Genomic DNA, 15,040 nt, shown 5'->3' with positions numbered 1-15,040 from the left:
GTCACCAGCTGAGTACAACTTAATTCACAAACAATCCGCATTCTATCCTTGTTTAAAAAAATACATCGAATGTCATTCTAACAACTTGGTTCACAAATGCAGGTCTTTAAAAATATGTGCACAATAATTAATAAGGATACAAATTTATATGCAGTACTCTTATTTCCACAAGCCACATTCCATCAAATAAATCACAGTGATCTGCATGAACAAAACACTGTAAAGCCTGGACCTTCTCTTCAGCTATAGAAGAATTTAGGCACTGCAAACACAGGACATCAAGTCCTGTGCGAATTTTAGCTTTAGTTTTAGAGGTAATTGTAGATTTCAAAAAGAGCAAAGGCAAAGGGCTGGGATTTGGAGTCTACTTTTCTTACTGTGGCTCTTACACAGATTTTTGTAAGCATTTTTATATTTTTCTATCTACTAAGTAAAATCAGGATGACAAATCTCCCTTCAGCCACCACTTCACCACTTTGTCCATCTAGATCACAAGGACATAATCCACATTTCACATAGAATGCCCCAGGAACAAAATTCTTCAGTCTTCCCATCTGAATTTACACTTTTTTTCATGAGAGAAAAAATTGCTGAAGAAATGCATCTATGAGTAACTACATTCATTACAGCTGAAGAAAAGCACACACGCAAAGAAGGATTAGCCTCAAAATTATTATAAGATGTTTTGATGTTTTTGATATTTCCAGCATAAACAACACCAAGCTCAGGAAAATGTAATTGTCTGCACTCTTTTATCCATCTGTGCTGACTTGATATTGATTCAACTTTCTCCCAGAGACCCTATGAAATTCATTCAGCCACCCCTATTGATGAGATACTGAACATGTTCAAGATAGAAAGAGTTCACTACTCATCTGCATGGTGCAAGGGCATGATAGCACTACTGAAAAAGGTAAGAAAGCTACAAACACTTCTGTCCTGTCTTCTGTTTTCTTCCAGAAACCCCTCCAACAATGCAGAGACATCAAACAAGCACACACGTTAAGTAGTCAGAATGTCAAGGTTAGGAAGGCAGGGCTTATTCCTAGATTTTCTGATTGTGAATGGTGCAATATTTACTTTGGGGATTAATAATTTCTACTCTGTACCCTGGCCCCATTCTTTCCAGCCCTGGTTTTGTCTATTGGTGAGGGAATGAAGGACCACTCTGCACATTGAATGTCTGCTACAGTTTCTAGCCAGGGAACTTGAAAAGAGCTCTATTTCTCCCTGCTCTATGTTGCTATAGTTGCAACAACTAAAGTTGAGCCACCTTTCTGTAAATGTTACTACGCTACAAGATGGAGCTTTTCTGAAGGTATCATGACCCTGGAAACCATTTTTTTCCCTGAAATCCCTGATTTTTTATTTGGTTTAGTCTTCTGGCCATACTGCAATGATCATCTGTCTCTCTTAGTTATTTCAGATCATCAATACTGTTATTTGAGCAGGAAGTATTTATGAATGGACAAATAGAGAAATAGAAGATCAATTTCTTTTGAAGCAATCAGCAATCTATTTTTTATAATGGCTAATCTTAATTGCTGCTAGGATGCCAAGTGTAACTATATAGTCCAATAAATTTAAGATGAAATACAAATTGTTGAGTGGCATTGAACTGTGATGTTTCATGTTGCTTGGACTCTTGTGTAGTTGTAAACAGACTTTTGTTACTAGTACATTTATATGCTTCATGCCTGCAACAGCCATCTGGTGGCAATTAAATCATATTCATATCCTATGAGTTATCACTTTTATTTTTTTTTAGATTGGGTCTTCCAGCAGCTGTTAGAAGATTCCCTAGCCATTTCCTTACTCAGAGGGTGTCTCATACAGTTTATACATGTGATGCCTTTACTCCTTTATGTGGCATACAGTCTCTTAGAAAATGCCTTGTGCTTGCTCACAGCTCCTCACTAAGGACCCGGAGTGCCGTCTTTCAAGCCTTGCAGACATCCAAAGCTCTCCATACCTAGCTGATGTCAACTGGGATGCTGTTCTAGAGAAATCTGTGACCCCAGGCTTTGTTCCTAACGTAAGTCAATATTTCAGGTCAACTGTGTTTGCAAATTCTGACTTTAATTATCACTGCTTGTTTAGTTATTTATGCTTGCATTTATTGCTCTTCAGTGATTTACTTCTCAAAGAAGCTTTACTTTGGATTCTACTTTCATTTACTCAGCTACAGCTAAGGGAAAATTTGACACATTTTATCAGATCATAACACAAATTCATTAACCTTGGTTCACATTTTTTTCCCTTTCAAATAAAAAAACATTTTCCAGGCTTCGCATTTAAGCTCTTAGAGCAAATGGTTGTGGAGCCAAAGAATACCAAGATGATGGTTGCTGCTGTGAAAGTTGGGCATCTGATTAACATTTGCAAAACTTTTTAACATCCCAGTGCGCTGTTCCTTTTTCAATTAAAGAACACTGTTCCAAAAGACTGACCTATTTTCTTTGTGACATTTTCCTACAATAAAACATTAAGATTCTGCGAGGAAATCTGGTGGTTTCTCTTTTTACCGTGGTCCTATTTTGTTGGTATTTTCTGGATATTTCCATTTTGATCATACACAAATAGATACAATTAAAAAGCAATGCCTGTGGTGTTAACATGCTTCTCCACTTTGTTCACTCATACTGTACCATAATTTTTCTCATAACAAATTTGTAGCATAAAAAGGTCTGATAATATTTTGTTTATGCAACCATAAATAAAGAGGAGTAAGAGGGTATAGCTAAACTCTGTCCTCTTGCACGTCAGAGTTCTTGCTAAATATGATGGGGACAGGATTCAGCCTTACAGAATCTGAGAGCAAGATTGCATTGCTTAATGGAGCACAGGCAGCCAGGCAGGTTGCCAGGACAGTGTTGACAGTATTTGCTGTGCTTCTTGGCACCTGACCAGAACCTTTCCTGGAAGCAACATTCTGCAGGAGAAGAAAGCTATGGGTGGACAAGCAGGGCCTCCCTCTGTGAGCTTGGGGAAAGACCAGGAATATAGCAGGTAACTAGTGCAACAGGTGAAGAGAAAGGCTGGCCCCTCTTAGGCACTTTAAAGCAACATTCACTGGGGCGAAACTCCAAGGCCAGGACTCTTTCCCTCTCATTCAACACCTCTGTGCTCTGAGTAACTGCTATGCCATGCTGGGCCCTTCCCTTATGCTCTTTCAGGTTGCTATCCTAATCAAAGCACTGCAAAACAAAGTTCCTTCCTGGACTGGTGGACAATGAACTCCATTCACCTGGTGGTGTGCATCTACAAGAAAAATGAAGACTGCTTTTCCTGTTTTCCTATTCTCTAAGTTAGATCTGATGTCTGAGATATTGGAGGTGGGCCCTGACTCCTCAGACAAAGCTCAACAGATTATTTAGTCCTTCTACTCTTAGATGAAAATTTCATCCAGCTGTCAGCACCCAAAGTTACAACATACCTGAGGATCCAGAGGAGTCCCAGACTCTGCAAAGCCCATATGTGCACAGGTACATGTCTTAGAACTTAAAGTCAAGACAGAGGACTTAAACCTGCTTCACTGAAACCAGCTACCGAAACCTGTCTATAGCAAGTCTGTTCTCTACTCATGCTGCTGCTCCAGTGTTTTCTTTTCCCCAGACGTCTCCTTGGTCTCCTCCTTGCTCCCAATCACACTTGAATTAATAGGGCCATATCTTCCATCTAAACTCTTCTCCAGAGAACTGGATTCAAGTCAACTTCAGTCCAGGAGTGAGTCCAGGTAATAGGATGTGTGCCACCCTGCTAAGCCTGCCTCTCAAGCAGTGAGGTATGGCAGTTTGGCTGTGATAATAGGATCTAATAAATGACTGCAAGTTTTCTACCTCCAGCTGGCTTACACCCAGAGCAGGAGCACAAGAAGTGTGCAGTAGTTTGTATCTGTAACCCTAATTCCTTAATTCACAGTTCTCATGTAGCTGTCTGCTTCTTTTCATCTGGATTTAGATTGTTCTGAGCGTACCTTACTATTAAGAAAGTACAGAGAAGTTTCCTGTTTTCTTAAGAATGGCAAAAAAAAAAAAAAAGAAACTTTCAATGTGATTTCAGAAGCAATTGTGCAACCAGTGTGTCTAGAACTCTTCTATTAGCCAAATGGCTTGTCTCTGTGTCTGATGTTGACAGTGGAGAATGTGGTGGAGACTCAGGAAAGACTAAGTTCTCTTGAAATACTTTCAACTGTCATCCATTAAACATCTGTCAGACAGTGATTCTTCTCATTTGGATTCACCTTATTTATGTTTTGGCAGGAACTTACACTATTGGAGGCAAAATAATATTCTACATTTAAAAGGAAATACAAAGTTGCTTTTACTTACTTGGATTAATCTGAAAGTCCCATTCCAAGTCCTACCAGGCTCTTCAGGACAAGGGCTGACATTGCAGGGCTTGTTGCAGGCACCTGCTTGATCAGGTGTACTAGGAAAAACAGTGAGAAGGCAAGAGTCAAGGTGTCTTGCTCGAGCATAATTCTTTATTATAATAAACTTTACTGTTTCATAAACATAGATACTTGTTTTGACCAGGCATTTTCCAAGAACTTTTTCCTCTGTTGCACCAGTAAAACCTTTCCCTAACTGGGACCACGCAATAGCATCTCTCTTGGTTTTCAGGCTTTGGTGAAAGGGTCAATTGAGCCCAACACAGGCTGGGATTTGAGAATAGTTGTATGACTAGAGAGTTTTATACATTCTGGCAGTATGTTGTTTTGGTCTGTAGGCTAAAGGACACACGGGAGGCTTGTGGTAGGAAGGTCCAATTGTTTAATTTCTCCCTGTGTAGTTGATTCCACAAACATTGTTTTTACATAACAAGTACATGTGTTTCTTTCTGCTTTACTTATTTTATTTCTATTCAGCTTGGAGTTACAGATTGTTAGTAGGGCTTTTTGTATGTTAGAGATTTGATAAAGGAAGCAAAAAATTGCTTCAATATTATTTGTTTTGATTTTTAAAGCTTCAGAATTAAAGTCACACATTTAAGTGCTCAAACAAATCTTAAAACTGTACATGCTCAAAAAAAGGAACTGATTGGTTAAATGTAAATAACTATTTATTTATAAATAAATATAAATAAACCATAAACTTCCATTAATTAAGACAAAAAATAAACTTTACTAAACCCGACTGGATAGTATGGAAGAAAAGGCATTAGAAAGCTTAATATTATACTTTGAGTATACAGACTTAGCTATGAATAAAATGATGGAGTGATCTCTAAATCCAATGGTTCATTATAAGACACCACAAGTTATACAAGTGATTTCTGATGTGGTTTTACTGCTTAGTGTCTTTGGTTACTAAATATCTACTATCTATATATGACTTACCTTAGTACTTCCACCTTGCCAGTGACAATGGTGTGACTGAACCCTCAGAAGAAAACAGGCTGCTTTTCAGATCTTCCATCACAAAATCCAAATGGTTTGCGTGTTTTGGGAGAATGAGAAGAAGAAAGGAGCTCAGGTTATACTGATCTTAAGGAGCAGCAAAACCCTGACATTAGGATGCCAAGTTGTGAACTGAACCGTAGCTTTTCTGGCTGTACCCTAGCTCTTACCCCTAAATAGGAGAGGAAGAGCTCAATCCCAAATGTTGTCATGAGATGGTTTTACTGCACTAATGAATAGAATTAAAGAAACCCTCAAGGCATAAACTATGCTCCTGTAAACTTTTATGCTGAAAAGACCTGAAAGAATCAAGAACCTGAAAAGAATTAAAGAAGAATCTGAAAAGAATCAAGGAAGGAAATGACCATATAGAAATGATGTTTCCAATCAATCTGCTTGGAAAGGGCTTCCTAATACAACAAAGATTTGTTTCAAGCATCATAAATTAACATAAAAATGAAGAATTTAGAATATTTAAGTAATGCCAGTAACAGGTAAGAAAAAGCATAGTAAATTGAAATGAAGCACACAATTGGGAAAAGCGAGCATGGACTCACCAACAGCCAATTGTGCTTGACAAACCTGATATCCTTCTGCGGCAAAGTAACCTGCTCAGCTGCTGTGGGGTGAGCAGTGGACATTGTCTACCTGGATTTCTCCAGTGCTTTCAATACAGTCTCCTCCAATCTTCTCCTAGAGAAACTGATACATTATGGTCTAGGCTATTGCTCTGTGTTATGGTGGGGACTGTTTGACTGCCTGCACCCAGAAGGTGAGGGTAAATAGCAACTTTTCAAACAGGCAGCCTGTCACTAGTGCGGTCCCCAAGGGATCGACTTTGGGCCCACTCTGTTTAATATCTTCATAAATGATCTGGAAGATGGGATCGAATGCACCCTAACCAAATTTGCTGAAGATACCAAACTGAGAGTGGAAGTGGACACTTCAGAAGGGAGAGCCACCCTGCAGGATGACCTGGAAAGGCTGGAAGAGAGAGCTAGCAAGAACTTTATGAAGTTCAGCAAGGACAAGTGTAAGGTCTTGCACCTGGGAAAACATAATCCAGGAATGCAGCACAGGCTGGGATCTGCCCAGCTGGGGGGCATCTCTGTGGAAAGGGACCTGGAGATCCCAGTGAGCGGCAAGCTTGAGATGAGTGAACAGTGTGCTGCCACGGCAGAGAAAGCCAATGGCATGCTGGGTTACATCAGCAAGGGCATCACCAGCAGAGATAAAGATGTTGTTATCTCACTCTACTTAGTGCTTGTCATGCCACATCTGGAATACTGTATTCAGTTCTGGTCCCTGCTATGCAAAAGGTTGTGGATGGGCTGGAGAAGGTCCAGGGAAGTTCTACAAAGATGATCAATGAACTGGGGAGCTGTGTGAGGAAAGACAAAGAACAGGGTTTGTTCAGCCTAGAGCAGAGAAGGCTCAGGGGAGACCTTACCACCATGTTCCAGTATTTAAAGAGTGGCTACAAAGAAGATGGAGACCCTGTTTACAAAGAGTCATGTAGAAAAAACAAGGGGTGATGGGCACAAGTTACTCCTAGAGACATTCTGGTAGGGCACAAGAGGAACATTTTCCACAGTGAGGACAATCAACCATTGGAATAATCTCCCCAGAGAAGTAGTGGATTCCCCAATGCTGGATACCTAAGATTCAGCGGGAGAGTGTGCTGGGACAGGTAGACTAGGTTATGCTTTGCCTAGAAAGGTTAGACCAGATGATCCTTGAGGTCCTTTCCAACCTGGTAATCCGTGATTCTATGAAATGTTTTTTTATATGAATGCTGCTAACCAAAAAAGGCCCCCTCGTTGCTTTGCTACCATGGACAGGAGCTAGGTAATTGAATCCACCTTCATCTCTTCAGAAAAGCAGATTTTAACAAGCAAGGTGTCGTGGTTTAAACACAGTCAGCCATAAATCACTCAATTGCTCTCTCACTCCCTCCCTCTCCCTCCTCTCCCCCTTTTTGCCCTCCCCCTGCTCCTGGAGGTATGGGGAGGAGAATCAAAAGAATGCAACTCCCACGGGTTGAGATAAGAACAGTTTAGTAACTAAGGCATAACGCAAATCACTACTGCTACCACCAATAATAATAACGATAAGGGAAATAACAAGGGAAGAGAATACAACACCTCATCACCAGGTGACTGATAACTCGCTCCCCAAGCCTGACCAAGCACCAACCGATACCTCCTCCAACCCTGCCATCCAGCTAGCCCTTCCGGGTAACTCCCAGTTACATGCTGGGCATGACGTGCTGTGGTATGGAATACGTCTTTGGTTAGTTTGGGTCAGGTGTCCTGTCTCTGCTTCCTCCCAGCTTCCCCTCCTCCCTGGCAGAGCATGAGGCTCATGAAGTTCTTGGCCAGACCAAAGATTTGAGCAGTGACTAAAAACACTGGTGTTATCAGCGCTGTTCCAAGGCCGAAAGTCAAAAACACAGCACTGCACCAGCTACTGAGAAGGAGAAAAAAATGACTGCTACTGCTGAACCCAGGACATAAGGTCTTAGAAATACTCCCTTCCTTCCTGCACTATTACAGCTGTCATTTTTGTTCAGCACTAACTGATATTCTGATGAATGCTCTGGGCCAGATTAATCTCTCTCATTGGAGTGACATAATTGGAGTCAGTCTAGGAGTACATCTTTGTATAACTAGGAAGAGGATCTAAGTCTTTATAATTGCTTTATTTTTATCTTATCTCCCTTATTTAGAATTCAAGTATCAGTCCAGGCCTAAAAAGACAGTTTTCATTTTACTGTGTTTGTGAAGCTGGATCATTATTGATGGTATTAACAATTGACAGGCAAACTGAATAACCATCATGATGCTTCAAAGAGTAATTTTGAATCCTTTTGTACCAGAAAGGAAGACTGAACTGTGATCCTACATTTGAACTTGAAGAAATGATTTTAGAGTCCAAACCTCTCCACAAAAAGAAAAAGCGACTTGCCAAAAACAAAGCCAAAGATGGAGCTAAGGAAACCTGCCCACTGGTAAGTTGGGGACTTGTGACTATGATCAGTGGCATTTCATTTAAATTCTTTAATAGACAAACTCAGTTTTATCAATTCCCAGTTTTGTCATCCCTGAAATTAGATTCATTCTCTATGTCTGTCATTTTACATACAGCATAAATGATCTCCAAAGCAAGATGAAAAGCAACCATTTATTTCAAATAGTAACAGCATGTTTAAGTTGTAATCATTTTTAAGATTCACTCAGATGCTCATTTAAACTATGAAAAAGTGTTGCCAGTTGGCAAATATGCTTCCCACACATGGACAGATAGTTACAAAGAGTATTTATCCACTGATAATATGAAAAATGAAAACTATGCAGCATGGAAAGCTTGTTATTTATAAATGTTTTAAAGCCATTTCTTGCAGTCTTGATTAATTTGTCCCATGTAGAATGACTGATTGTATAAACAGTCTACACTTTGGAGAAAATAAAGAAATAATCATTTTCCAGACATGAATTCTCATTTCAGTGAGGTTTTAAGAACTCTGTTGCTGCTCTCAATGATTCTGAATGCTCATACAAGCTGTTCTTAGAGCTGTCAGACGTAAAATTCTTTGTGGCGAATTTCTTCCAAAAGAAAGATTGATTGTGCTGTCACTTTTGAAGAGCCTTCAAAATGCCTTTTGATAGTATCCATTCATAAGCCTCTTTGTTCAGTATTGTTTCAGTTGTTATGATTTTTGTCTATGATTTTCCGTCTTTTTTAATCAACTTATTCGTGCTGTTTTTTAAAGAACGTGCACCTGCAGCAGTGCTTGGAAACCGTTAGGAAAGAATTCATCATATTCAACAGAGAGAAGTAAGTGCAATTCTTAATGCCTGTTTAGCATTCACTACTGAAATGAATTTGAGATTTATTTTTTCTTTCTCTCAGCTTAAGAAAAAGTGATTAATGATCAGAGCTGCATGGTCTAAAGGGCTTGGATTTCCACTGATTTATTCTTCTTACAGTGTGTGATGGTTTGGTAGTTTTCCCACCTCTGAAAGCAAGCAAAAGTGCTTGTGATATCAAACCATATTAAAGAGATAAGGTAAATATCACTGTCACTCTGCAGAGAAACTGTTGGCAATTAACCAAAAGGAATACAATAAAAGGGGCTCTTTTACAAAACAAAACTAAAAGAAGTAAGAAACTGTGAAATTTTTATAGTATGAGCTGCAGTGTTCTGACTTGGAAGCACCATTCATACTTCACCGCTATGAAAACAAAGTTTATTTCAACAGAGCTAAATATTAAACCTATATCAGACACAAGTCTGAATCTCAAGGATGTCAATAGTTTTCCTGGTCCAACTAATACACTGCATTTCACATAGCTTACTGTGTGTGAGTTGGTGTCACTAGGGACCCATTTGTATTAACAGATACAGCTTTTAACAGGAGAGCTGTTTGTGTCTTTGATCAAATCTTGTACTTCAGCCAAGTATATTCAGTGGTTTTATTTGACCTAATTGTATCTGCAAGCATTTGTAATGGAGTTGTGAAATATAAGAAATTAATTAAAAAGTGGTGACTAACTTATTGCTTACAGTGCAGGTAATTACTGTCTTCTGTAAATAAAACTGGGAAAGGGATTGTCGACTTTGCACACCTGACATGATGTCATGAAAGAAATTATGCCATGGGCAACCCCATTTTTCCTGTTACAATCTGGGACATGTCTATTCCCAGTACTGATGGCTCACGGAAACTGCAGCAAGGACTTGCAAAGAAAAAGAAGGTCCAGCAGATTCTTCATGCTATTTTTCATAATCTTTAGCACAAGAGAGCCATATGTTTATGTAAGATCCATAAACAAGAAAAGCCAGACCAAGTCAGCTCATAAGAGGTTTACAGAAAGGTCTTGGCTCGCTTCTCTGAATCCATTCTGGTATCAGTGCACAAGGAAATTCCTAAACTTTGTAAGATTTTTGTTAACCACGAAACCCAAAATGATTAAAATTGTAATAACAACAACTGGAAAAGATTACATTGATAGATCAATTTAATGTGTTTCTGATAAGTTGTTCATACAACTAGTTCATTTCCAGATACAAACTCTTTCACCTGCTTCAGAGTCATATGTCAAGGAAACCCTACAGACAAATAGCAATTTTTGAAAGATAGAATAAAATAACAGGTTTTGTAAAACACCTTCAAAATCCCTTTGTGTGTGCTCCCTAGCATTAAATAATTTCTATTGACATGGTTTTAGTTTCTTAGTCTTAAATTATTTTTTAGCAGTGCATAGGAAGGGTTTTTTTTATTTGTTTCATATTGCATGACCACAGTTAAGCTATAAATGACTCTGAGAGGTTGATGAGAGATCAAGGAGAAATTTGAACGGAGTACAGGCAAAATGGAAGCAAAAGATAAAAGACATGCACTTCATCTAGAACAGCATGTGTTTTGGTCGTTGCTTGCTTGTCTTTGACAAGGTAAAGGAAAATATTTAGTATAGATCTATACCCGATCCTGCATTGTCTAAAGCCTCATCACAATCATTTCTTGTTTAAAACATATTAGAGTTGAAGAAGGGCAAGGAGAGACTTCTGTAATACTTTTCTAAGACAAACATGTTAATAAGGGGGGAAGCAGAGGTCAAATTTTTGAAGTGCAAAGTGAATTCAAGTTAATGGGAATAAAGTAAGAGCAATGAGAGACTGAGATATTATTATACTGGAGGGAAAAGGCTATGCAGTATATGCCAGAGTAATTCATTGTGGCTTTCCTTACACCTTTCTATACCCTCAGGGCTGTATGTGCAGGCTGAAGCTGTACTTACATGGATTTTGCTAAAAAAATATTTTTTCCTGGTTTTAAATCTATTTCTATGGATAGATGTTTTATTGTTTTATTGTGTCTAGAAGTGCAGCACCAATTCTACAGCATCTGAATGTGTATTCCCACAGATTTACCAGCAATTTTTCAAGAACCTGATCTCATTTAGCAGCTGTAGGCTACAGTTTCAATATTTTTTTGGAGGCGGAGGATGGGTGGGGGAGTGGAAGCAATATTGTACAGATAAAGCCACACTATTTTTTGTAGTTTTATTTAAAAACTGAGCACAGATTATTTTGCTATTTTTGTGGAGTTATCACTAAACAAATATTCACATACATCTTATTTCTGTTTATGAATATCCAAAACCTGTAATAAAAAAAAAAAAAAGAAGAAATAGATCCAATATTTGCTTGCAGTGGAATCATATTTCTTACCCTTTATGGATCCTGAGCCACCTCTTCACCCTGAAAGATGTCTTCAAGATTAAAGAGATTAGCAAACAAAGAACAGGAGAAAACACAGGAAATACCTACTCCTCAGTTAGATGCTTCACAAATTTTTCATCAAATTTATCAGCCAGCTAATGAAAGTAAAACCCTGTAGCCACCTTTTACTGAGTAGAATATGTATTTCATATCTCCAGTGTACATGAAAATGGGTTAGAATTCTGCAGAACTAGCTTACTAATTGCAATGGAGCAATAACCTCACATAAAATGCATAGTTTAAATAATTCTAATGGATACATTTAAAAATGTTCTAATGGTTTTGAAAGCAGTCTTTCTACTTAACACTAACATCCCCCAATAGCATTGCTATGGGATTGATCTGAACAGGCTTGCCTCTGTCCTAAGGTGCTAGTGCACCTTATTTCTCTTCTCAGTATTTGTCCAATGCAGCCATACAAAAAAAATCTGCCACAGAATGAAGCAGAGAGATGGCTGCTGCACATTTCTCTCTCTTTCCTTACTATATTTCCTACTATTTGGCCATACCTGGTTCTTTTCTAAAAGGTACTGAACAGTTCTAAGTGAATAGACAGCTCTCTGTTCCCAGAATAAACAGTAGAAGTTGAGGGAGCATGTTTTAAGTATATTAAGATGCTTAAAATCATATTGTCTAATTTTGTCCATATCCTAGGTGAAGAGCTTACTTTATATTTTCTGCATTTTTAATAAGATGAAATTTATTATCACTCTCTTTGTACTTCCTTTTTTCCCCCCTTTCAATTGTCTTTTCAGATTCAAATCCAGAGTCCCTGGGTGCTCTCTTTCATTTCAGTTCGATTGGTATTGAATATTCATAATGATTTGCAATATGCCTCACTGAATATACTCTCATTAATAGGCATTTTATGTCACTTAGTGTCTCTGGAGATATTTATATTACCATAATCCCCATAATATCTGAATGCTTTACGGACAAGGCTACAGCACGACTTTTCTTTTTTTACCACTTCTGCTGACCTTAATTCAGTTTAAATCCATCTCTTTCTGAGCATTTCAAGTGGCTGCTCTTCATTGATCCATTTTTTGTTCCTTTCGTATTGGGTGTGTCTTCTTTTGGAGATTGCTCCTGCAGTCTCACCTAATTAGAAAGAAGATGATTGAAACTAGTTTAGTTTTGGGCACTAATATCTGATGATTGGTCACATAAGCCCTTTCACTCTTCCTTTGACTCCTGTTCATTATTACTGGCTTAGAATTAGAAGTCCAAATGTCACTCTCTTCATTATACCACGCCAAGCTGCCTAAAGATTTGAGCATAGTATGTCCAAGCTAGTAATCTTTCTGTAAGCAAATCTTCAAATTCACTTTTTTAGGGAAAAGGGTGATCACACAAAAGCCATAATTTCAATAATGTGATCCCCTCACATTTTCATGGAGGAAAAAGTGAAAAGCTAATGAGTGTCTGAAACTCATTTTCAAAGCCTGCCTGGAAAAATGGCCAAAGCAAGTAACTATATTATTGTAATGACTACACTTCACCAAATGGGCATCCAACTTTGGGAATTAAAGTTTATGCGGTGGTGCATACATCAGAGCATTCAATGTACTGAAACACGGTCCTGGAAGGATCAGGGTGACAGACACAGACCCTCATCATGGTAGGCCAGCAATTTGTTTCCATTCACTTTCTGTTTACTTTTCTAATAAACACAAGTGCACCTCACAAAAACAAACCAAAAAGGCAATTCATAGGCAGAGAAAAGAAAAACTTCCATTTCTACATCTCAGACTTTGGAGATGAACCAAAACTGTCTGATCCTGAGCACCAGGTAAGATTTTTTTCATAGGTTACATCAGACAAATCATATCTCTGATAAATGAAGACCACATAACGTGTCATGACTGTTCAGTGACCAGAAGGGGTTGCCTTTACGATTTCTCTTCATCTGTCTTCATGTCCTGCAACAGTGTAAATTCTCACTCGTTATAAGCCTCCATAGATTAAGAATGAATCATGAAGACTGAACTCACCTGTTTTAGGAAAGCATTTTGAGGCCGGTTCCTGAAGCAATGCAGAAACAAGCCAGTAATATTGTTATTATCAATCATTATGATGCTTTGTGTATTTTTTACTATATTTATAAATGAGTTATATAAAGTAATAAACTATTCTGTGATACTATGAGTTGGAAAGCAAGGAGAATGGTGAGGTGATGAAGTATAAGGTATAAGTCCTCTTATACCAGAGTAGTCAAAATTAAATCTAACTGCAAAGAGCTGCAGTGGATAATGATAGTCATGGTTCTGAGCTGCAGGGTAGCAAGAAAATGGCAGCTGAAATTGCTGATATATTGCATATATGATAGGAAGAAAATAATCTAAACTTTATCTTTGGGACAGTAGAATCTAAGTTAGCTTAAGTTACGAAGGAGAGAGATTTTGTAAAGCCTGTGGGTAACACAGTGCTTATTTGAAAGCTAAAAGGTATTAATATGCTCAGACTAAAAAGAAAGCTATAGAGAAATTAACATCGAGATGGTTTTGTGTGCAGGAAGCTGTATGTTCATATACATACACCTGCATTTTCTATTCTGTGTACAGTTCTGGTTCCTTATGAAACTTACTGAGATGACTAAGCAACAGTTATTCACTCCTTCTGGTAACTCAAGGCCACAATGTTATCTGCAGGTTTAAAAGAAAACAAACCCACGCTTTCGTGTGCAATTCAGCTAGCACTGAGTGGTGCTTTGGATGAGAAAGACACAAAAAATTCAGAAAAGGATTAGAAAAAATTCAAAATTCATGCAAAAAAATCTGTCAAGGTCTATGAGAGGCAAGACCCCCTATGTACTCACTGGTTTGGGAAGTCTGGAAATGTAAGAAGTGAGGAGGAAATGTCATAACAGACATTTGTCTCCATTTGTCTTATTCCTTGGCACTGTCCACTAGTGTCTTAAATGGGCCAATATGGGAGACTGGAATCTCTGTTAGATGGAATCGCTGTGTATGTCCTTTTATGGCTTTTCACTGCTTATAAGGTCTCCATCTGTGTATAGAGTCTTCATAATAGTACAAGGGTTGCACAATAAAACATAGGTATTTGTGTGTATATGTATGCATCTATGGAAGTGCATGCATGTCTTGTTTCTGGAAATAATGAAGGTAAAGAAGGCTTAGGGCAGTAAGAGATTTAGGTAAGATTCAAACTGTCCCTTGTTGTGTTTCAGGGGACATAAGGCACTTATTCCCTGGGAAGATGTCAGGGTTGTGAAGCTTAGATAGAGATAATTTTCTTGTGTCCCACCTGGGGCATGATACTCCTGTTGTAGGTGTACCTTAGTGACTGCTCTGGATGGCTTGGTGTAAAATACAGTGGCTTCTGTGTATCCC

The 15,040-nt window shown here is 38.4% G+C and overlaps 1 protein-coding gene across 1 annotated transcript in view; it reads left to right on the top strand.

The window, feature by feature from the left end:
* STK32B (serine/threonine kinase 32B) overlaps window positions 1–15,040 on the top strand; it is a 161,926-nt gene that overhangs the window by 136,510 nt on the left and 10,376 nt on the right. Inside the window, exons 8-11 of the mRNA XM_061379764.1 lie at window positions 797–913; window positions 1,910–2,035; window positions 8,280–8,411; window positions 9,174–9,238. Of these exons, the coding sequence (XP_061235748.1) occupies window positions 797–913; window positions 1,910–2,035; window positions 8,280–8,411; window positions 9,174–9,238 (440 nt within the window). The remainder of the gene's footprint in view (window positions 1–796; window positions 914–1,909; window positions 2,036–8,279; window positions 8,412–9,173; window positions 9,239–15,040) is intronic.

Source organism: Neopsephotus bourkii, unplaced genomic scaffold, assembly GCF_033783945.1.
Source record: "Neopsephotus bourkii isolate Nb327-2 ecotype Australia unplaced genomic scaffold, CSIRO-AGI_Nbou_v1 NB_1780, whole genome shotgun sequence".
Lineage (NCBI taxonomy): Eukaryota > Metazoa > Chordata > Aves > Psittaciformes > Psittacidae > Neopsephotus > Neopsephotus bourkii.
The sequence above is the reverse complement of the archived record's forward strand: the minus strand, read 5'-3'. Positions and strand labels throughout refer to the sequence as shown.